We start from the raw sequence: 22,948 nt of genomic DNA, 5'->3' as shown, positions 1-22,948 counted from the left end.
AATAACTTAGGGTGAATTTTGGACTAGGTGTTCTTTTTATAGTATTTTTAGACTTTGCATGAAAACACTAGCAATGTTTCAGTTTTACATGTAAAAGTATGTAGAAATTCAGCGTACTAACTTTTATTTATGGTTCTTTTTCAGAAGAGTCTTTGGGATACTATAAAAAAGAAAAACTCTTCAGAAACATCTGCTTCAATAAAAGTTAAAAAAAGTACTTCAAAAGTTAAAAATGTTAAAACCTCTCAAGTTTCCCAGAAGGTGGATGGCTTTAGAAGCCCACTTCAGCCATGTGAAAATCAGAACACAATGCAAAATAGTGTATCCCCAGGAAATGACTCTTTTGTTGGCTCAGAAAATAAATTGCCAATATCTCCTATTGCACCAATGCTAGAGGAACATTGTAATGCTATTTGCACACCACTTGCAATGAGACGATCTACTACGTTCTCAGATATTGCTGCCACTATAAATGAGGAGTTATTGCCTGAAATAGACAGCTGTAATGTCAAGAAATTTGTTAATGAGCACAATGAATTAAAACCTGAAAGTGCATGCAGTTCTACTGGATTAGCACAACTGCCAATTTCAAACAATGAAGTCATTCTTAATTGTACACTCTCACCAGTTTGCACTCCAGAACACTCAGCATCTGTGCCTGTTTTAAGTACAAGGAGAATTTTAAGTCCAGATTCTTTTGTAAATGACAGTTATCAAGTGGATATAGATAAAATAGAGCAGTCTGTTCCGATTCTGTCACCTGATCAATTTGTGAAAGACAGCTTGTCAGATAAGGAATCAAAGACTCCTAAACTTGAGGCAGCTTTAATATCATCTACTACAGAGACTTATGTTGTAAAGAAATTTCTACCCTCAAAATGGAAAAAAAATGGAGATGTAGAGACAAAACCACATGTTCGTATAGAACACAACTTAAATGAAGTCTCTGAGATGCATAAAGTAGAATCACAGGTACTTCATTATGACAAACCCAAAGAAAATCACTTCAGTTTTCCTTCTACAGAAGAACTTCAGACTTGCAATTCTTTTTGCAGAGAGCAACCAAAAAAGCGTCCAATTCTTTCTGCCACTGTCATCAAAAGTAAGCCTGATGCTGCTGAAGAAAAAAGAATGGAAACTCTCCAGCCAAAATCTAAAAAATGCCTTAGTAAAGCAATAATGGAATGTGCTAATGTGGTGCCTGTACGTACGAAAGCAGAAATATCTAAACACCTTCCAGTTATAGGTATCATATCAGCTGAAAATAAGTGTCACAATGACAAAGTAAAGTCATCTCCTAGTCGATCAATTTTGTGTCGTAAGAGGAAAAGTGAAATATATGTAGAAAATAATAGAGTTACAGCTCCAGTGTATGTGGAAGAAGTGGAAAGAAAAAGAACTCTTACGTCTAGTGTGGACAATAAAACGTATACTATGAGACCATCAGCCTTCAAACCCACAAACCGAGTAGGGCAGAGAAAGAAAGCTGGTGAGCAGTATTTCCTTCATTTACCACTTTATGAAAGATGCCTTTGATTATGAAATTTGTATAGCAAACTAAACTGTCTAGCAACAGTTGGGAACATTTCATATCTCTGAAATGTGGGCCTTTGCAATTTGTTAGATATTATCTGCATTTTAAAAATTTGAAAACTCGGTCAGCGTTTTGGTTATGTAATTGGCTTCAGATTTACTTTATTCTTTTGTAAACCTTGTTAATGACAGTAACAGGAAAAGTGTCTGGCAGTTCTTGAGCAGAGCCCTTATGTAATTCAAATTTACTAGAAACTTACTCACTGCACGAGATTTCTGTCACATGTACACTTACCATTGTGACTATTTGACTCCATTGCTGTTGTCATGTGTTTTCAAACATGTAGTTCCCAAGTCTCGTTCACACTGCCTGCTTTTTACTGTCTGTAATTAGCTTGTTGTTAGCTCTGTGTAGATCTTTCTGCCTTTACAGCTTGCCAATACTTTGAGCTTGAAGATCAGAAGAAGTTGACTTCTTGTATTTCAATGTATTTTGGGTTTTCTCAATGTTCCGTTCCCAGATATGCTCTGGAATAGAAAAAGAATGAGGGTCTGTAACTGAAAGAAGCATTTAATTTGCAGAGTCTTTATGCAGTCCCTGCAATATAACTAACAGGAAAAATTCATCATGGCTTTCAGATCAAAGTAATGTGCTGCTTTCTTTAGTTCAAATTATCTGTTCTGTGATCTAGACTTGATTTGGGGCTTTCAGTAATGCACTTTGGTTTCAGGCTTTTTAAGATAGTCTACATAAAACCATAACACACTAACAGCATTAGTGTGCAGCAGGAAAAGCTGTGTTGTCTACCAGGTTATTTCTATTCATCCATTAGGGTAAGGATAGATGGGCTGGAGAAGGAAGTATTCTGTAAGCTCAAAATGACTTTGGTGTCTCTTCATCCCAGTTGTGAAACACAAAAATGATGACAGCTTTGAGTTACGTTCTTCTTGATAATTTTTCTTGAGAAATATAACCTGTTTTTCTTCTAATTGCCTGGGCATTGTCTCTAGGCTTCACAAAGACAAATAATATTTCATTACTAAAAGTTAACTTTGAAATGCCTATCATTAATTTAATCCACTCAAGATCCAACTTCAAAAACTGTCAGAATGTATTTAAAATTTATTAGAAGTGCATGAGAAATTGGAATGACTTCTTCACTTCTAGAAGTGAATGTTCTATGAAAAACACTCCTTCAGCTAAGCAGGAGAGTTCAACCTGTAATTTCCGATCTCTTATCTTTTTTGTTTCTGAATTACCATCTTGTCAGGGGGTGTCAGGCAGCAACTATCGTCCATCTGCAACAGCATACTTTTTTAATCCTTCGTTTGGTGTCAGTGTAACAAAATGATTGTGCTAAAAGTGCGTATTTTTATATGGTGAGAGTTCAGAAAGCCTAGATCTGTGTTTTTTCCTTGTGTTTTTTTTAAGTCCTACTGCGATGTGGTGGATAATACTTATTAGCTAGTGCCTTGATGCCTAAACTAACACAAGTCAGGCTGCTCTTTCACTGACATATTTGTTGGTGATATTTGTGTGTTAATGCTTTTGTAGGTTCTTCACTTCAGAAAGCATCTAGAACTACCAACAGAATCAGTAAACCCATCCCTGGATTGGCTCAGTCTCACCTGACGTTTGTGAAACCACTGAAAACAGGTAGGCAGACTTCTGGTATTTAGCAAAACAGTACACACTGAACTGAATGTCACAATTGCTGTACTGCTAGCTATTGTTAAGACCCATCTGGTTAGAGTTGAGATGAAATAGAAGATTGTACCTACAATGAATCATTATCTAGTATAAAAACATATGTAACCTTTCATATGTAACCATTTTGACTACTCATAAGAAAATTGGTTGCAACACATGGCCAGCTGAATGTAAATGTTACTTTCCTCCGGTTTTGCCTGTAGGTGTAAAAGCTACATTACAGATATGTTCCCAGCTGACTGATGGTTATCAGTGAAATGCCTCTTCCATATCTGATAACATTTTAATACAACAATAAAATACCTAAGAAGAGAAAACTTCTTACCAAAAAGATACCGATTTTGCAGAGCTAATAATACTAAGTTGATCTGATCAGAAAAATGCATCTGTAAAATGGTTCTTTCTGGATGTAGTCCAACTCAACTTGGTTTTGCCCCAAGCTGCGCATTGCAAATGGCCTGGGTTCTAGAAATCTTGTCTTTGCTCTACTGCTTTATAACTTAATCCATGTTTTGTGGCTGAAATTTATTTTAATGGGGGCTGATCTGCAAGTTCATAAGACTCTAACAATCTGCTTTTTTCTGCTGTAGTGCTAAATGGAGTATCAAAAATTAATCCTTTCCACAATGAAATGCATATTGGTTATCAAACATTTCAAGAACTGGAGAGACTTACGTGTGTTTTTTGTTTGGTTTTTTTTTTTTTTAAGTCCTTCCTAGGCACCCAATGCCTTTTGCTGCTAAAAACATGTTTTATGATGAACGTTGGAAGGAGAAGCAGCAACGAGGTTTCACCTGGTGGTTAAATTTTGTACTTACCCCAGATGACTTCAGTGTAAAAACAAACACCTCACAAGGTAAGAGTACAAGAATTTTCACCGTCTTTTAATGTTCTTAAACATTATATGATGTGCTTTATTAACATTAATGAATCATAGTACTAGCTTAACACTAGTCCCAACTTGTCACTAGTTTGTGTAATGTTAAGGTCTTAGGTAAGAGTAGATTTTTGGTTTTTAATTTTTATGTATCACCTGTGTTTCTCTTTTCAGCCTTTGACTTAATATTGTGATAGTCATAAACCAAATATTTGGTAATGTCTTTCAGTGGCAGTTATGATAGAAAACATGGAATATGCTAAACCAAAAGCAATTCTCACACTGGAGACAGTGCTGTCCATCCCAGCAGAAGCATATAACTAACCCTTTTCAGAGTTGTATTTTCCCCTTGTGATAAGTGTGAATGGCACACTTGCTCACGCACAGCATACCACACACCTGAATGGGGAGTGTGCTTTGCAACAAGAAATACACACTGGAACATGTAGCCGCAGTGCTCCTCAGTGGGTGTTGAGTGGGGAATCCCCATCTCCTGAAGAACATTATAACTGTCACTTTAGTAAAATGATGCTAAGGTACTTTTTCCTCTATCTTTATCTTCAATCTGAAAAATAGAAGATAGTACAATTAATCTTAAAACTGAATTCCTAGCACTGCTCACTTATTTCATAAGTATTGTTATATTAAATATTTGACTAATATACATGCACTTGACAACGTATGTTTAGTGCAACAGCTGATAAGCTTCCTGAGGGATAAAATCAGTAGTCAGAAGGAAAATAACAAAATATGAACTTACGAGAGGAAAAAAATAAATGAGGTGGGCAAAGCTACCTTTATTTGAGATGTAAATGCGTGCTTTTTGTGTATGTTTAAACAGTAAATGCAGCTGCTCTTATCTTGGGAGGAGAGAACCATCATAAAACCAGTGTTCCTAAAGCACCAACAAAAGATGAAGCATCTCTAAAAGCTTATACGGCTCATCGTAAGCTGAACAAATTACGACGTGATGCTTGCTGTTTGTTTACATCTGAAACAATGGTTCAAGCTATTAAGAAGCTGGAAGTTGAGATTGAAACTAGACGTTTGCTAGTTCGTAGAGACAGACACCTCTGGAAAGATGTAGGTAAGAATACTAAAACATTGCATCCTCTCTTTTCTTGTAAGTAGAAAAAGGATCATTCACACACCAAGTTGGTTTAATCTAAAATCGTTTGATATAAATTCTTGCTATAATATGAAGTGTTTGCTGGATATAATACTACAAGATGTTGTCTTGCAGGAGAGAGGCAGAAAGTCCTTAACTGGCTTTTATCTTACAACCCTTTGTGGCTGCGTATAGGTCTGGAGGTAAGTGCAGAATTTGTAGTCTATAATCAAAGTTTAAAGGACATCTAGCATTTTTTTTAGTAGGGGATATTTCAGGTTTCTTTGTACTTTCTGTTTTAATAATCCAGGTAGGTTTAATTCAATTACAACAGACTTGCTTTAGAAAAGTGCTTACCTTATTAAAAAGGAAAATATTTGATCAAGGGAAGTGGAAGTTAACTCCCTGACCAATAATGGAAAAGCAGTCTCCTATCAGTTTCACTCTTTACTGGACTGGAGAAAAATGCAGTTGTCTTAAGGAAGTTCCTGATTGATTGCTCAAATGCAGATGATCATACATGTTTTGAAATGAGTCTGGATACTCTGAAGTTTCCTTTGGTTTTATCCTTCAGTGACTGATTTGAAAAACTGATTGATTTTTAGAGACTAATTACCATTTACTACTTCAGAATTTCAGTAATGTATGTTATTCAAAAAAATCCTCATAGTATTTGAAGTAATTTTTAATGGTTCTGCTTTCTTTTCCCTCCTTTCATATTAGACTGTTTATGGAGAACTGATAGCTTTGGAGAGTAATAGTGATGTTATGGGTTTAGCAATATTTATCCTTAATCGCTTGCTTTGGAACCCTGACATTGCAGCTGAATACAGACATCCCACTGTGCCTCACCTTTACCGAGAAGGTAACTACTACTTCCAAAAATAGGTTATTTTTAGCACTTAATTTTGGAACTAGCACTTAATGGGTTCTATCTTTTTAGGTCATGAAGAAGCTTTGTCAAAATTCACTCTGAAAAAATTGCTGCTGTTAGTTTGCTTTCTGGATTGTGCCAAGCAGTCCAGAATTATTGACCATGACCCTTGCCTCTTTTGTAAGGATGCAGAGTTCAAGGTAAGAGAGCTATGATTTGATGTCTCCCTCCAATATTGTCCTAAGATTCAATGTACTATATATTTATATATATTATTTTGGGGTCGTTTGTTTTGGGGTTTGGTGGTGGTTTTTAGTTTTGGTGGGGTTTTTTTTGATCTGACTATGTACTTTTCTTTAACAAGTCTTGCCTGTTCAGCCTTTGCATGAACATTCTCAACACATTATCTCATGGTCATGAAAGGAATGCCCAAGAAAATTTTGAATTGTTTATCCTGTAGGAAGGACTCCATTATCCTGTGTTATATGGCTTCCCCCTCTAAATCTAAGCTTCTGCACTATTTTTAAATATCACTCTAGCATACTGCAGCTCATCTTAAACTGCAAGTCAGTTTGATGGGCTTTTCTGTGTGGTTTTTTCTGTTGTTTTGCTGTGATAAGAAAGACTGTGCAACATCTGTCATACAAAGACTTTCATTAACAAATATGTTATGTTCAAATAAAATCACCTTTTTTTTGGGTTTGTACTATGTAGGCAGACAGACTGAGAAAAAAGTATTCCTGAATTTGGTGGTGCTTTCAGTGACATGGTAGCCAGGTACAATGAAAATTAAAGCTGGCTAAAAATAAATTAAAAAAAAATAATAATTTTAAGTAATAGGTAAAGAAATATGGAATGCAATTTGGGGGTCAAGGGATGAAAATTGTGTTCTACTTGACAAATACTGCAGTGTTAAGATGATTTTGTCGTTGTTGTTGGTGGGTTTTTTTGTTTGTTTTTTAGGCTAGCAAAGACCTTCTGCTTGCATTTTCTCGGGACTTCCTGAGTGGTGAAGGTGACCTTTCCCGCCATCTTGGTTTCTTAGGACTACCTGTCAGTCATATGCAAACTACACTTGATGAATTTGATTTTGCTGTAACCAATCTGGCTGTGGACTTGCAATGTGGCATTCGTCTTGTGTGCGTTGATACAGAATTATTTTGAACTATTTATTTTCTTTTATATAATAATTAATATAAGCTCAGCTAAGACATTAAACTGTGAAATTCCCTTTGTTAGGAGAACAATTGAACTTCTCACCAAAAACTGGAATCTTTCAAAGCAACTGAGAGTTCCTGCAATAAGTCGTCTACAGAAGATGCATAATGTTGACATTGTTCTTAATGTCCTTAAAGAGCGAGGAATTCACTTGAAAGATGAAAGTGGTAAGGCCTAGAAATCAGGGTTATTCTAAGTGCATCAGAGGACTAGTGTGCACACTTTTAATTCCTTGGTTTATTTCATAGGTACTTCAATTGACTCCAGGGATATTGTAGATAGACACAGAGAACGAACATTAGCACTCCTGTGGAAAATTGTCTTTGCCTTCCAGGTATTATTCAATTACTTATTTTGGTTGTTTGTTACTAATTACAAGTGAGAGATAATGAAAACACCAGTCTCTCAGGAATATTTGTTGTCTGTGAAAGCCTCTACTAATCAAATTTTAGACTATGAAATGGTCCTCTGTGTATGTTCAAAGTGCCATGCAAACTTTACCTAAACCTGCTAACTGTTCCCTAACAATACAGTTTAGATAATATTCTAACTGTGCTTTTTCTTGTACACATTCATACAAGTTTTTGGAAAAAACTTAACTTCTGCATTTATGCTGTATGCCAACAGAATTGATAATTAAGTGTAAAATAATGTTGGTCTCAGAATGCTGGTAAGCTCTTATTAACTAAAAAGGACATTTTGAGATTACACTGATAGACAATTATAGAGTAAGCTCTGAAGCTATAGCATTTCTGCATTTTTCCATTTGTCTGAAACAGTCAATTTGAAGAAACATTCTTGAAATAAGAATGAAGATTTCTTAGGCATTACTGTAATGGCATTTCAAAGCCACTGGAAAAAAATTGGTAGAGGAAGCAAAAATAAGACTTTCTTAAGACTGTTTTAAGAGTTAACTTGAGTTGGATAGTGGTTTGAAAATAAGTATCTAGCTGATGAATCCATCTGGAAGGAACATAGAGTATGAAAGGTAAAAGATACAAGTTGAGGTGGAATTTCACCACTAAGTAGTCAGGAATGTAAGTACAATTAACTATATCTAAAGCAAGAATTTCCAAAACTATAGCCACAGAACTATCAGAGAGCCAGAAGAACATAATAAAAATCAAATGTAACTACTTTCTTACTTAACTACTGTTACAGTATTGAGTAGTTACCTTCTTCCAGTTAGTTCTCCTGTATGTATGTGTCACAGTTGCATTGCTTTTGATTAAAGAAATTATTTCAGTGAGCAGTGGCTTTATCCAAACCCTGTGGATATCCTGCTTGTTCTCCTAATCTTCTTATACCATCACAACACCAGCTCAAGTCCTCTCGGAATCCCTTAAATGAGGAGGAATGTTACATGGACTCAGTAGAAATGCAGGCGAGACCCTGAAATTGTTGTTTCCTCTGACAGTATGGTGAAATTCCACAGGCTGTTTCAGGGAATTTCCCCATTTCCCCCAACTATTAACCAATGAAGTAACCATTTTACACAGAACAGTGGGAGTGTGGGTTTAGGTTCTTTTATTTGAAGCAGTTGGTAGCAGACGCTGCCGTCTATGCCGGCAAGTCCAGATTATCCACTACTGATTCAGTGAGGCAGGTACTGCTAAGTAGTGAGAGTAGTTTCTCTTTAAAATGCCGTGTCTAAAGCTTCTGCATCCAGCTGTTATAATGCATGACATGTGAGACTGTTGGTGACAAATAATTTTTTTTTTTTATTATTCCTAATAGGTGGATGTTTTTCTTAATGTGGAACAGTTAAAAGAAGAAATTGAGTTTTTAAAGAATGCACACAAGAGGAAAACACAATTGGGTGCTCTCAAGACTTTTCCAAATGGTTGTAAAGTACAAGAAGATAATAGTAGTAACTCCTTACCTCAAAGTTACAGTGACAATGTCGAGCTGCTGATGGCGTGGGTTAATGCTGTTTGTGGATTTTACAATATGAAGGTAAATAGTTTTGTGTTCATTTCAGCAAATACATCCTTTGCTGTCATAAGAATTCTTATTCTTTATAGAGCAGAATTCTTCAAACTATCAAATATGTAGTAGCAGCCAATGGTAATTAGTTTTAAATATCCTTCTGGTCTTTGTTTAATCTGATTTGAAATAACCATCTTTCTGTGGGTTTAGCAGCAGCTCTCTTTTTAAACAAATTTGAGCAAAAGGATCTCCCCTTCCAGTTAGTCTTACGCATAAAAATGCCTTTTAAAAATACAACATTTTTGCTGGAATATGTTCAGAGACTTGTCTCTGGTCAGAATACAGTCCCATCTGCTAGTTTTTCTGAAGGGTAAAATAGAGCACTTAAGTTCTGAACTTGCATTGGTCTTATTTCTGCACTGAATACCTAGTGTAAAGGTATCCATAGAATTTTCTTTGGGATCCTTCTGTAGAAAGATTGCTTTCTTTTTGGTTTCTTAAATGTTTCACTTGGAGACTCACTATATAGTGATTCACACCTTTTTGTTTCTGGTTTCTCACAGCTGTATGTCACTGTACAGTGAATGTTCAAAAGAAGCACTAGCTACATAAATTTTTGTGTTCAAAAAAAATTTGCACTTGGTCACTTTCAAAGGTACAAGTTAACGAATTCTATATCCAGTTTATACCAATTAACTGGTAACAAAAGTTCAAGGAACTTGTATCTTACTGCATTTTATTTAACAGGTGGAAAATTTCACAGTGTGTTTCTCAGATGGTAGAGTATTATGTCATTTGATTCATCATTATCATCCGTGTTATGTGCCTTTGGAAGCTGTGTGCCAACGTACAACTCAAACAGTAGAATGCTCAAGAACTCATCCGGTGGGACTAAACTCTTCCTCCTCATCCTTTTTGGAGTCTGATACTTCTCTAAATGTTATGGAAGGAATATTTGACCAAAGTGAGTTATTTGATGCACAGAAATTCATGTTAAATCTGTTTCTTTTACTCACAATTTGATTTGACAAACATTTTCTCCTTGCAAAGCTGTAACTGCCTCAGTCCTATACAAGGAACTCTTGGACAATGAAAGGAAAAACTTCCAGCTGATCAATGCTGCAGTTTCTGACCTAGGTGGAATACCAGCAATGATTCATCACTCAGACATGTCAAATACAATTCCTGATGAGAAGGTAAGATGCCTTTAGAGTTGATGTAAACATGTTCTGCTCTCCTGTGAACATGTCCCGCTTTTCCGTATAGCCCTTAACTTGCTGTGTTCTGTGTTTATGTAGGTCGTTATTACCTACCTATCATTTCTGTGTTCGCGGCTTCTAGATCTTCGGCAAGAAACTCGAGCTGCACGATTAATTCAGTCTGCTTGGAGGAATTACAGGCTGAAAAAGGAACTGAAACTTTCTCAGGTACTCTCTACCTGTGCAATATTCATAGCTTCTACTTTGAGAAATACTAAATAAAGAATATAAATTCACTGTTTGGAGTATACAGGTTTAACAGAATATCACCATTTAAACTAATGAGTACCATTTTTATTATCAAAATATATGGCCTTCTTGGTGGTGTATTCTACTAAAAAACCACTTTTGTGTAAGACTGTTCTGAAGTAATTATGTTTGTTTAAAGGCTACTGTTCTTTCTTTCATGTTCTGATTACAGCATGTCACCCCTTAAGCCCTTTTCCTAATATTTCAAATATAAAATAGTTTCACTGCTTCCGTAAAACAAAAAGGGAGTAGTTAATTTTTAATTCCTATTAATGTCTACAAGATGAAAAGAGTAATTAAACTTCTGCATGGATTTACTATTTTTGTTAAGGAGCTAAACTACACCAGTGTTTTGAGTTGAATCTCATGAGTTCTGATATTTTGTTTCTTGCTTTTCTGGTAGTTATAGCAGATCTTGTGATGATTTTAGAACTGTGACACCATTAAGGCTGATAAATGCCACCACTGTGTCTAAGATACATTTTATTCGATGTTGAAACAGTGTTCAAGTGAAATATTCTAAGAGTCTGCGGTGTAGAAGGGGGCAGAGGTTATATTTATGTAGGTACATTCCCTTTATAACTGTTTTTAAATAACTAATAGTAAAGATGCTGGTAGGGGGAGGGGGAATCAAAGACAAAACCTCTAAGGATTGCAGGCATATTTTTTTTTATTTATTTAATCTTACAATGTGCGCATATGTACTTTGCCCTATAGTAAATAGGCTGCTAGTAGGGTTCTGACAAGATGATCTAAATATTGACATGTTACAGTTTAGTTGCTTTTTCCTTTTACTTTTATGTACATCAGTTTGTTACTACATTCTCTGGGTTACTATAAAAACACTGGTTGGTATGTGCAAGCAAAACTCTGGGCTAGATGGACATGAGCTGGTATGACTATGTTTATACTCTTACGTTATTTAAACATAGCTGGAAAGTATTCCAGTGCGCTCCATTAGTAAGGATATCTTAAACTCTTATGAATGAGAACTAAAATCGAGGCTTAAAAATGGGTTGCTTAGGGGTGCTGAAAAATTAAGTATCAAAGAGGAAGAACTATGAAGGAGGGGGATGCAGATTTAAGCGATGCCACCCTTTTACAAAGAACTCAGTGCTGAAATAAAAGTTCTCTCTTGGCAAAGTTCTTTTACTAGAGTAAAGAAAAGCTGTAGTATCAACAAGCCTGATTTTTATGAGATTGCTTTAGATAGTTATTTTAATACATCAAAAATTTGAGTGAAAATTCCAATCCTAACTGTTCAATGGAAATTCACTCTTTGTAGGAAAGAGACAGAGCTGCTCGGGTAATTCAAAAATCTGTAATAAACTTCTTGTCTCATCAACGCATCCTGAAGAGAGTGAATGCAGCAATTTTCATCCAGAAGCACTGGAGAAGATACTTAACGAGGATGATTTTTTTAACTCTGAAACAGACAAAACTGGAGGAAGCCAGAAGTAAATCTGCCACAGTCATTCAGGTAATACGATCTAAAGTGAGATTACACAGCAATGAAACCCTCTGAAACCTGTAAGACAAAAGGCTTGCTCAGGGTCATTTTTTATGCCTGCAGCAACTGATGTCTTCATGAAAATGTAATAACTTTTTTTTTTTTTTTTCCTCCCCCACCCCGAGAAGTTTTTGTAACTTTGTCTCTTCAGAGAGAAATGGTAATGTGCTATTAAATCAACAATTGTTCCCCTTCAGTGAAAGTTTTGGTATACCACAAACATTAAAACACTGGGCCTTAAAACAGCCAATGTAAGGACTGATCAGATTGTGTTGGCTTGACTTTTTGCACCTGCTGAACATTGCTTAAAGAAGCTTTAAAAAAAATAAAATTACTCTCCTAGTGTTATGACACCTGCAGTGGGCACATTTGGAATGGCAGATACTAGTTACCAATTGATAGTTGGGCAGTTAATTCAGTTTCTCAAGATCCCCAAATTCCCCACTATTAGCCAAAGCTAAATATTACATTCTTAAGACTTTCTGCAGTGGAGATTAAAGAATCACTGATTTATCAAATAGTTTATAAAGGGAATCTTTTATTGCCAGGGCAAATTTAGCTTTTTCCCAGAATTTTAAAATGCTTAAAAAAGCAATAATTCAAGCATCTGGCTTTTGGGTTTTTTATGTAGGTATCTGGCCTATCTTCCTAGGGATTAAGTAGAAGTAAGGAAATCTTAAAATTTCTGAGGTTGCTAGTCATCAAATTTAGGCTGAACTCAAGATACCATGAAGAAAATACTAAATTTTCTGTCTTTTTCCTGCAGGCTTATTGGAGGAGACACTCTGCTAGGAAAAGATATTTACGGCTAAGATACTATGTTATTTTTGTACAAGCGAAGATAAGGATGGTGAATTCTGTTGCTGCATATAAACAAATTGTTTGGGCTACTGTTACAATTCAGAGACATCTGCGTGCATCGAAGTTGGCAAAAAAAGATCGGCAAAGATGTGAAATCTTAAAGTCTTCAGCAGTTACTATTCAGTCTGCATTCAGAAGATGGAGAAAATACAAAATTCAACAGAAAATTAAAGCAACTTTAGTGCTTCAGACTTATTTCAGAAAATGGCAATCTTCAAAACTGGCTAAAAGAAAGAGGGCTGCCCTTGTCATACAGTCTTGGTATAGGATGCACAGAGTTCTGAAGCAGTATCTATGTATTAAGCAAAGTGTTATCAAGATTCAGGCTTGGTACAGGTGTCAGCTGGCTAGACGTATTTACCAGGAACACAGGGAAAAAACAGTGGCAATTCAGCGGTATTACAGAGCTTATAAATTAGGAAAAATTGAGAGAGAGTACTATTTGCAAAAGCGTGCAGCTGCGATAGTTCTCCAAGCTGCTTTTAGATGCATGAAGGCACGTAAAGTATACAGACAAACAAAAGCAGTTTGTGTTGTTCAATCACAGTGGAGAATGAAAAAAGAGAAACTAAGATTTCTACAATTAAAAAAATCTGCTACTACCTTGCAGTCACATGTGAGAAAATACCAACAAGTAAAAAGATATAAAGAAATTAAAAATGCTGCTTCTGTAATTCAAACTTGGTATAGGGCATGTGTCACTTCTAAAAAAGCAGCTGCTTCTTTCCAGAAGATGCGTCTGGCTGCTATTGTCCTACAGTCTGCCTACAGAGGAATGGAAGCCAGGAAAGAGGCTCGCATATTGAGATCTGTGATAAAAATTCAGTCAAGTTACCGTGCTTACATTGTCCGGAAGAGATTTAAAAACTTGAAAGATGCAACAGTAAAGATTCAAGCTTTTGTAAAGATGAGGCAAGCACATAAGCATTATTGTGCATTAAAGGAGGCAACACTTCATGTCCAGCGAAGGTATCGATCTCATAGATATGCTCTTCAACTTAAAGAAGATTATAGGAAATTGAAGGGAGCTTGCATTACAATTCAAGCTGTAGTTCGAGGCTATCTTGTCAGGAAACAAATACAAAGGTGGAGGCAGACTGCAATATTTCTTCAGGCATGCTACAGAATGAGAAGGGATAGGCAAAGTTATTTAAGCATCTATAGTGCTGCTGTTGTCATTCAAAAACATTATCGTGCATATGAAAAGCAAGTGTGTCAGAGGCAGGAGTTCTTGCAAGTTAAAAAAGCAGCTGTTTGCTTACAGGCAGCCTACAGGGGTTATAAAGCACGCAAAAAGCTTAAACTTGAATATAGAGCTGCTATTAAAATTCAGACTGCTTTTAGAGCTCATGCTGCAAGAATGAAATATAAGGCAATGATTCAGTCCTCCATTGTGATTCAGAGGTGGTACAGAACTTACAAGACTGGTAACAGGCAAAGACTGAACTTCTTACTGACAAGAGCAGCAGTGCTTTCTTTACAAGCAGCTTTTCATGGCTGGAAGGTACGAAAGCAGGTTCGAAGACAGCATGTTGCTGCTACTAAGATACAGTCTGCCTTCAGAAAATTCATGGCTCTGAAAAAATTCAGACTTATGAACCATGCTGTGCTAACTATCCAAAAGCATTACAGAGCCAGTATTATAGGCCAGAAGCAACGGCAAGAATACATTCAGCTGCGTAACTCTGTAGTGCGTCTTCAGGCAATATGGAGGGGGAAAACTGTGAGAAAAACAATTCAAAAGAAACATAATCTTGCAACAATCATTCAGTCCTATTACAGAATGCATGTAAATCAACTAAAATGTAAGAAACTAAAAGAAGCGACTCTAGTGATTCAGAAATACTTCAGAGCTTACTGTATGAAAAAAACCCAACGTGCAATTTATCTAAAAACAAAGGAAGCTGTGTTAGTCTTGCAGTCAGCTTACCGTGGGATGACTGTAAGGAAACAATTGAACAGACTAAACAAAGCTGCTGCAACTATACAAGCTGCCTTCAAATCTTACCTGGTCAAAAAGGACTATGAAAGACTTAGATCTGCAGCTATAGTAGTTCAAAGGCATTATTGTGCAATTATTCATGCTAAATGTCAAAAGCAGAAATATTTGTCTTTAAAAAAAGCCACAGTCAAAATGCAGGCGATTTACAGAGGTGTAAGAATTAGACGACGAATTCGTTGTATGCATCAAGCAGCTATTTGTATCCAAGCCACATTTAAGATGCATCGCATGAACATAAAATATCAGGCAATGAGAATGGCTGCAATTATAATTCAAAGACAATATAGAGCATTTTGTTTAGGCAAAGTACAACGTAAAAAGTACTTGGAACTAAAGAAGTCTATCATTATCCTTCAGGCTGCCTGTAGAGGCATGAAGGTCCGACAAGGCTTAAAAACTACGCATCAGTCAGCAGCAATAATACAGTCTTATTATCGAATGCACAAACAACAGAGGGATTTCAAAAAATTATTGCTGGCAACTAGGCAGATTCAGCAGTGGTTCCGTGCTTGTAAGGAGCGAGATACACAAGTCCACAACTATATGATTATGAGAAGTGCTACACTTTGTATCCAGGCTGCATTCCGTGGTATGAAAACAAGAAGACTTGTAAGAACTATGAGTGAATCGGCTGAGCTTATTCAAAGAAGATTTAGAACTTTTCTCAAAAGAAAATATTTTCTTTCCATTAAGACAGCTGCTATTGTTATTCAGAGAAAATACAGAGCAACAAAACTAGCAAAAATTCAACGTCAAAAATACCTCTCTTTCCTTAATGCTGCTGTTACCGTACAGTCTGCTTTTAGAGGCTTTCTGGTAAGAAAAAAAATGCAGCAGATGCATCAAGCTGCTACAGTTATTCAAGCAATGTTAAGAATGCGTAAAATTTACATTTCTTATCAAGCTGTCAGGCTTGCTTCAGTAATCATACAGCAACGTTATCGTGCTTACAGGGAAGGGAAGCGTGTGAGAGAAATATACTTAAAACTGTACAATTCTGGTTTACTTCTTCAGGCTGCCTATAGAGGGATGAAAACAAGATGCTTCTTGAAGAAAAGACATGAGGCAGCACTTACAATACAGAAAAACTACCGAATGTACAGGCAGTACTGCCATTACAGAAAAGTTCAGTGGGCAACCCAGCTAATACAGAAGAGATACAGAGCCAATAACCTAAAGAAAATTGCAGTACAGCGTTACTTTTCATTAAAGAAAGCGGCAACTTGTATTCAGAAGGCTTTTAGAGACATGCGAGCAAAAAAACAACATCGAGAAATGCACTGTGCTGCTGTTGTTGTCCAGAAAAATTTTAAAGCTTTTAGAGAACGTGAAAGATATCTCTCTCTTAAAGCAGCTACTCTTATCTTTCAGAGAAGATACAGAGCTTTGATTTTGTCAAGACAGCATGCTTTAGAGTATCTTTCTCTTTGTAAGGCAACTATTCATATACAAGCCGTGTACAGAGGTATCAGGGTGCGGAAGAGTATTGAGCATATGCATTTAGCGGCTAGTACAATACAGGCAGCCTACAAAATGCACAGGAATAGAAGGTCCTATCAAAATATGAGAATTGCAGCTACTATTATACAGAACTACTATCAATCCTATGTTAAAGGAAAGATTCAACGAAAGAAATACCTTACAATGAAGACTTCTGCTCTTGTTATTCAAGCATCATATAGAGGCATGAAGGAACGACAGAAACTGAAAATCATGCATGTTTCAGCAATTGTAATACAGTCTAGTTATCGCATGTACATACAACATAGATATTACAAACAGTTGTGCTGGGCTGTCAGAGTTATACAGCAAAGATTCAGAGCCAAAATGGCAAAAGAAGCTGACATGGAAAACAATGCAAAAATAAAAAAGGCTGTCGTTTGCCTTCAATCCTGTTTTTGTGCCAAAAAAGCCAGGCAGTTGTATAAAACCAATGTTGCTGCACGGTGCATACAAACATTCTTACAAATGCGTGTAGAGAGGAGACATTTTCTTGAAAAGAAAGCAGCAGCAATAATGATCCAGTCTATGTTCCGATGCCAAAGAACAAGGACTCGCTATAAATTGATTCAGAGTTCAGCAGTTGCTATTCAGAGGTGGTACAGAGCATGTCACAGGGCTCGTTTACAGAAAACGGAGTATTGTGCTCAAAGACAAGCACTAGTAATTATCCAGTCTGCCTTCCGTGGTATGAAAGCAAGAAAAATAGCAAGACAAATACGAGCTGCAAGAAAGATTCAGTCTTTTCTTCAGATGGCTGTGCAGCGTAGAAAATTTATTCAACTTAGAACAGCAGCTATTATGTTACGAGCCTATTACCTAATGCATAAAACTAAATCACAGTATACAAGCTACAAAAAAGCAGCAGTTGTCTTACAACGATGCTACCGATCCCACTTGACTGTGAAGTACCAAAGAATGACTTACTTACAAACGCAGAGAAACATTATTATTGTGCAGGCTAGAGTCAGAGGATTCATTGAAAAGAAGAGGTTTCACAAAATTAAAGCAAGCACAATAAAAATTCAGGTACTTTTGAATTTATAGTAGTGGCTTTGGGTGTGTGTTTTTTAAAGATCACTGCTCTTGCAAACAACACTTTAAAACTATATGTTAAAGTAGAATCAATTTCTGAAGTGGATGATGGATGGCAGATGTATAAAGCTTACTACTACAGTGCACAGAAATGAGTCTCAGAGTTCAGCTCTGTTTTGTCTTTCCTTTCTGAGGTACTCATCTTAAAAAGTAACATTCCTTTTTTCTTCTTGTTTCTCCTATAGAATTTTACTACTTCAAATGAGTTCTGATACTTGTGTGTGTTTCTGTTCTTTTAAGAATATTTTTGTCCTAACTGGCTTTTACCTGTATAAATATTAGTAGCTTAATGAATGTTTTATTTGAGTGGAATGTGAGTGAAAGCTGTCTTGATGTGTTGAAATGAGTGGGCACTAGTGTTGGGTATACAGTGAAGTAAATGGCAAAAAAGGCATGACTGCTACATTCTTTAATGTAGCATTACATTACATATGTACATACAATTCTTCATATTTAGGAAGGCATGAGTAAGTCAGCCACGTTAGTTCTTATAGATTTATTAAATGTCCCTAGACTAATTTAAGTGCCTAGCTAACATTTTGAAGAGGAATGTAAGGAGAGAAATTGTATTCTTATTGTGTGTTTCAGTTGGTACCTTGAGTGGCACCACATGAAACTTGGTGGGAAACTATCTGTGATTTCTCAGAAGTACTCTAGGAAAAGGGAATTACTTAGTCTGATGTTTTTTCCTTCCATCATTGATGCAATAAAAGTGTGGTCAGCAAGAAGTAATGAGAATTGTTCTTCATCTCCATGTAGCAAGCATCCAGTGTTGAGTTCAAAGAAGCTTAGAAGGCTAGTTGCTCTGAAGTGCTTTTTCAATATTTTTTTTTTTTGAGGGTGAGGGGGGAAGGTATATTTCCTCCTTCTTTATATTAAGTATGATTTGTATGTAGTTGGAGTATGCTTTTTGGGTTTTTTTCCCTTCTGGGAAAAGCTTTAAGTGACTTTCTGTGGTGGCCTTAGTTATTTTACCCTAAGGGAAGTGTTTCTTTTCAGGTTATTATTGGAATGAAAGGATTTTTTTCCCCCAAATCAGGGAAGAAAGGGAAATAAATAATCTCTCATAATAACTTTTTAGGTTGGTATTACTATCTTGTTGGAGAGCACATGCTCTGCTTAACAGATAAGAAAACAAGTGTGCCATCCTCACCTCCGTGTGTTGGGGGGAAGTGGCAGCTTCTTAGTTATTTTCTGAATGTTTAATTTATATATCCTGAACAATGTAAGTATGATTACTTTTCTTAAAAGGTAGAAAAAAAAGCATTAGTTGGGAAATTGGAAATATATTTACTTATATTGTTGTTTTTCTAACAAGCCGGTGAGTACAGCTGCACTTAAAAATATGCAAACGACTTCCCAGTCAATGCCATGCAAGTGGTGAAATATTCCAAGATTATGTCTTTTTATTTTAAGGCATTTTTCCGTGGATTTATTCAGAGACAGAAATACCTTCAGTACAAGTTTTCTGCTGTATTAATACAGCAGTGCTACAGAGCCCATTGGATGCGAAATATTGAACAACAAAGATACCATCAAATACAAAAAGCTGCCATTAGAATTCAGGTAATCCCAGAATGTGGTTTTTGTTGGTTTTTTTGTTTTTTTAATCTCTCTTGTATTTGTTTCTTCATGACATAATTATTTTTACAGACGCTAAAGAGAGTGGCATTTGTGGTATTTCCCTGAATGTGTTTCACTTGCTTTAGAAAACATCTTCTAGATGTGAGAAACTAGATATTTGTAATACTGTAGAGATAGGAATCCTAAAAGCCTTTCATGCTTGCGTGACTTTTTTCCTTTTAATTTTTTGTTTGTTCTGTTAAGTAAAAGAATAAAACCCCAAGGTTTGAATGTCTGTCTTGTCCTTTTTTTTTTTTTTTTGATATATTTAATAGGCATCGTATAGAGGATATAAAGCCAGGCAGTGGGTTAACAAAACAAGAGCAGCACAAGTAATTCAAGCCTGTTTTCGAGGCTGCATAGCACGAACGGAATATGCATCTGTGGTAAAAGCTGTATGTGTTATTCAGAGTCACTTCAAAACAAAACAGCAGCGGACCTGGTAATACTGAATTTGATATAAATTTCTCTACTTTTCAAAGCTTTTATTATATAATTATTTAGTACTGCTTTGTACTCTGGCAAATGCCTATAGATTCTCAGGCTCTGATCCTGCAGCATGTATGTAACGCACATGAGCGTAATCCTGTTGATGCATGTGGGATTATTCTTTTGCACAAGATTTTTCTTATGTTTAAATATTTTTCTGGACTGGAAGCTACCTCACAAATTTTGCATATTGGGGATCTAGAAAGAGTAGGCCTTGATCTTTTTTTTACAGGAAGGGTGTTCTGGATATTGATAACGTTGCCCCATAAAACTAATAGAATGAAAAGCTATTTCATTATAATGCATAATGGAATAGTTAAACTAGTTTATGTTTATTTTGCTGTGAGATGGTTTTACAATAAATGCTATACTAGATCAGCCTGATAGTTCATCTCATTCAGAACTCTGTCCTCTGCCAGTAGCAGTAGAAGTTTAGGGAGACTACATTAACCTGGTGACTTTCTAAGGTCCTCCCTCAAGCTTCCATGCTTGTTAGATTACGGCTGCTAGAACTTACATCCTTGCCTGTTCCCTTTATTATCCTTTTATGGACCTGTTGTATGTCAATCTGTCTAATGCCTTTAAAACTGCTGTCTCCCTCCCCAACTTCCTTTGGCAGCAAGTTCTGGAATTACCTACTGTGGGAAAACAAAAAGTATCTTCTATTTTAAACCAGTCTTTCTGCCAACATTGCTGGCTATCCCCTTGTGCTAGTGTTCTAAGATTTGGCTGATAACATCTCTGCTTTCACAGTATCTGTCTTAATAATTTTGTAAACTGTCACAGTTTTCTTACTTCAAAAATGCAAGTGTTCTCAACTTTTGGAAAAAAACCTAAAATGCATTTTTCGCATTAGGTTTTTGAAAATGAAGTTCTGTGCACTTACCATTCAAAGAAGATGGAGAGCAACCCTTACTGCACGAAAGATTCAACATCAGTTTCTGGCAACTAAGAATGCTGCAGTTAAGATTCAGTTGGCATATAGACAGTACAGAGCTAGAAGACTTTTAAGAAAGGTATGTTTTCACTTGCACTCTGCTATGTCATGGTTGTTTTAAAAGTTTTCAGTGTATTTGAGTAATTTTTGTCACCAATGTACAGAAGTATAGAAAAGAAAAAAGGTAGGGCCAGAAGAAAGATAGTTTAGATCAAAACTCTTCAATCTTCAAAATACCAAATTTCCTTTTTGCTTGGAGCAACGAGGTTGATTCTAGTTTTCAAACAGTTCCAATTTTTGAATTATCCCTGTCTACTGATAAGATAAAATGTATATTTTTCGCTTGTCTTTATTCTTACAAAGGATTAAGTTAAGCTGACCATATTCTGACCCCATTTAGGTAAGGGAAAAGACCTTCCAAATTGTGAAAGTGTATTTTTATATAAACTAGTACTGCATGAGTTTGCTTGTATTTCCTATTTTATTTTTGTTCTCTTTCTTATGATTGGAAAAAAAAATCTAGAACTAAAATATAAATGTATATTGATCATGACAGGAACAAACAGAAGTTTAATTACCAATGCATTCTTCAAAATATTTTTCAGAAGCTTCAAGCTGCATGTTTGATCCAAAAAGCATACAGAGGTTTCAAGGCAAGAAGGAAACTTGTTCAACAAAAAGCTGCTGCTGTAATTATCCAAAACCATCTGAGGGCTTGGCAGGAAGGCAGGCTTCAATTTATGAAATACAACAAAACTAGAAGAGCTGTCATTAAACTGCAAGCATTTATACGGGGTTATTTAGCCAGAAAAAAGGTTAGTATGCTTCAAATTAAACTATACTTTTGATGTAAACTATCTCTATACCTGTTTTAGTATCAGTTCTGGCTGGCAAGAAAAGGGAAACCTGATCACTTGTTGAACTCAAATTCTTGTTGACTGCTTTGAGAATTGGGTGGGTCAGAATAGAACAAAATATAGTTTGATCCTTTTCTCACAATCCTTTAGTACTAAAAAAGGTTTTCACTGTTGGGTGTTTTTTTAGCTTCTGAGATCTTTGTGGCTTACCTATAACTGATACTTCTGCACACACACACTTACAATGAAACTGATCTCCACTATATATTAATGTTGTTGCTTATAATCACTTCTCTGTGTTATTCTCTCTGTTAGATTAAAGATCTAGTACTGAAGAAAGGTAGCTTACTTTAGTTCTGAGGTAATGACTTCTGAGGTGATTCTTCAGCATCTAATAGCATAGTGCTGTGTACTATGGTCTTTGCATAGACGATCAGCTACCTGTCAGTATGAAAATTAATAATGTTCCTTGTTTTGTTTTCCTTCTACAGATTTCAGAACAGAAACAAAAGAAGAGGCTACTTTATTTTACAGCTGCTGTATATCATCATATCTCTGCAATTAAAATTCAAAGGCTGTATAGGATTCACCTCATCTTAAAACTTGCACAAAACCAGATCTCATCTGTTCTTATAATACAGGTTAGTCTAATTAAGGACAAATGTTTTTGTGTAACATAGTCTAATTTCTTTTCTATCAGCTAAGCAGTAACACTAAGACACTAGTTCCTTCACATGTGAAAATAGAGCTAAATTATGGAGACTATGGGTTATTAAATAATGCTGCTTATACCCAGCCAAGCATAATAGAGTGGATCTCATCAGGCTCTGGAGGCTTACGCACTTTAAAGCTAAGGATGTGTGGGAAAGTTTGTTTCCTTCAGACCCTCAAGCTTGCCAAAGGAATCTGAGTGCTGTCTTAGCCTATTTCTTCACATCCTACTGTAGGTAGGAAAGATCAGACATGGCAACCTGTTAAGGCTCATGAAAAGAACATCTTACACGAACAATCCCCTGGGATACAGTGATTTACTTTGTTGGATGCTTCTAACCTGCAAGTGGTACCAGAGCCTAAGTTACAGCATTTTTAGTACAACCATGTTTTACTTCTCTAAAAGCAAGATCAAAAATCAGGTCTGTATTGCAGCACTGCCTAATAGTAAAAATTATCTTCAGGTCTCCAAACTGACCATTCGCTTAGTCCCAATAATGGAAAGTCAGCATTAAATAAGTGGAGAGGCTGAAACAGGAACCCTGAAATAGCTGTTCTCTAGTCAAGGATGTTATGGCAAACTTTGCCGTACTACTCCTCCATAT

At 36.1% G+C, this 22,948-nt stretch overlaps 1 protein-coding gene across 3 annotated transcripts in view; it reads left to right on the top strand.

Moving 5' to 3' along the window:
- Positions 1-22,948, top strand: part of ASPM (assembly factor for spindle microtubules) — a 30,803-nt gene that overhangs the window by 2,451 nt on the left and 5,404 nt on the right. The window contains exons 3-23 of one of the 3 annotated variants that reach the window (XM_052801386.1): positions 145-1,489; positions 3,089-3,190; positions 3,954-4,100; positions 4,963-5,208; positions 5,365-5,432; positions 5,953-6,094; positions 6,173-6,303; positions 7,067-7,242; positions 7,343-7,488; positions 7,570-7,655; positions 9,059-9,277; positions 9,998-10,214; positions 10,301-10,446; positions 10,549-10,677; positions 12,116-12,238; positions 13,035-17,660; positions 19,143-19,292; positions 19,625-19,791; positions 20,695-20,854; positions 21,381-21,590; positions 22,124-22,273. In XM_052801386.1, coding sequence (XP_052657346.1) covers positions 145-1,489; positions 3,089-3,190; positions 3,954-4,100; positions 4,963-5,208; positions 5,365-5,432; positions 5,953-6,094; positions 6,173-6,303; positions 7,067-7,242; positions 7,343-7,488; positions 7,570-7,655; positions 9,059-9,277; positions 9,998-10,214; positions 10,301-10,446; positions 10,549-10,677; positions 12,116-12,238; positions 13,035-17,660; positions 19,143-19,292; positions 19,625-19,791; positions 20,695-20,854; positions 21,381-21,590; positions 22,124-22,273 — 8,886 coding nt within the window. Of the gene's footprint in view, positions 1-144; positions 1,490-3,088; positions 3,191-3,953; positions 4,101-4,962; positions 5,209-5,364; positions 5,433-5,952; positions 6,095-6,172; positions 6,304-7,066; positions 7,243-7,342; positions 7,489-7,569; positions 7,656-9,058; positions 9,278-9,997; positions 10,215-10,300; positions 10,447-10,548; positions 10,678-12,043; positions 12,239-13,034; positions 17,661-19,142; positions 19,293-19,624; positions 19,792-20,694; positions 20,855-21,380; positions 21,591-22,123; positions 22,274-22,948 lie in introns of all 3 variants that reach the window. The other 2 variants (XM_052801385.1, XM_052801388.1) reach the window with 2 other exon arrangements.

Source organism: Harpia harpyja, chromosome 11 (assembly GCF_026419915.1).
Source record: "Harpia harpyja isolate bHarHar1 chromosome 11, bHarHar1 primary haplotype, whole genome shotgun sequence".
NCBI classification, from domain to species: Eukaryota; Metazoa; Chordata; class Aves; order Accipitriformes; family Accipitridae; genus Harpia; species Harpia harpyja.
Note: the sequence above shows the minus strand (reverse complement) of the source record. Positions and strands in the feature narration are given on the sequence as shown.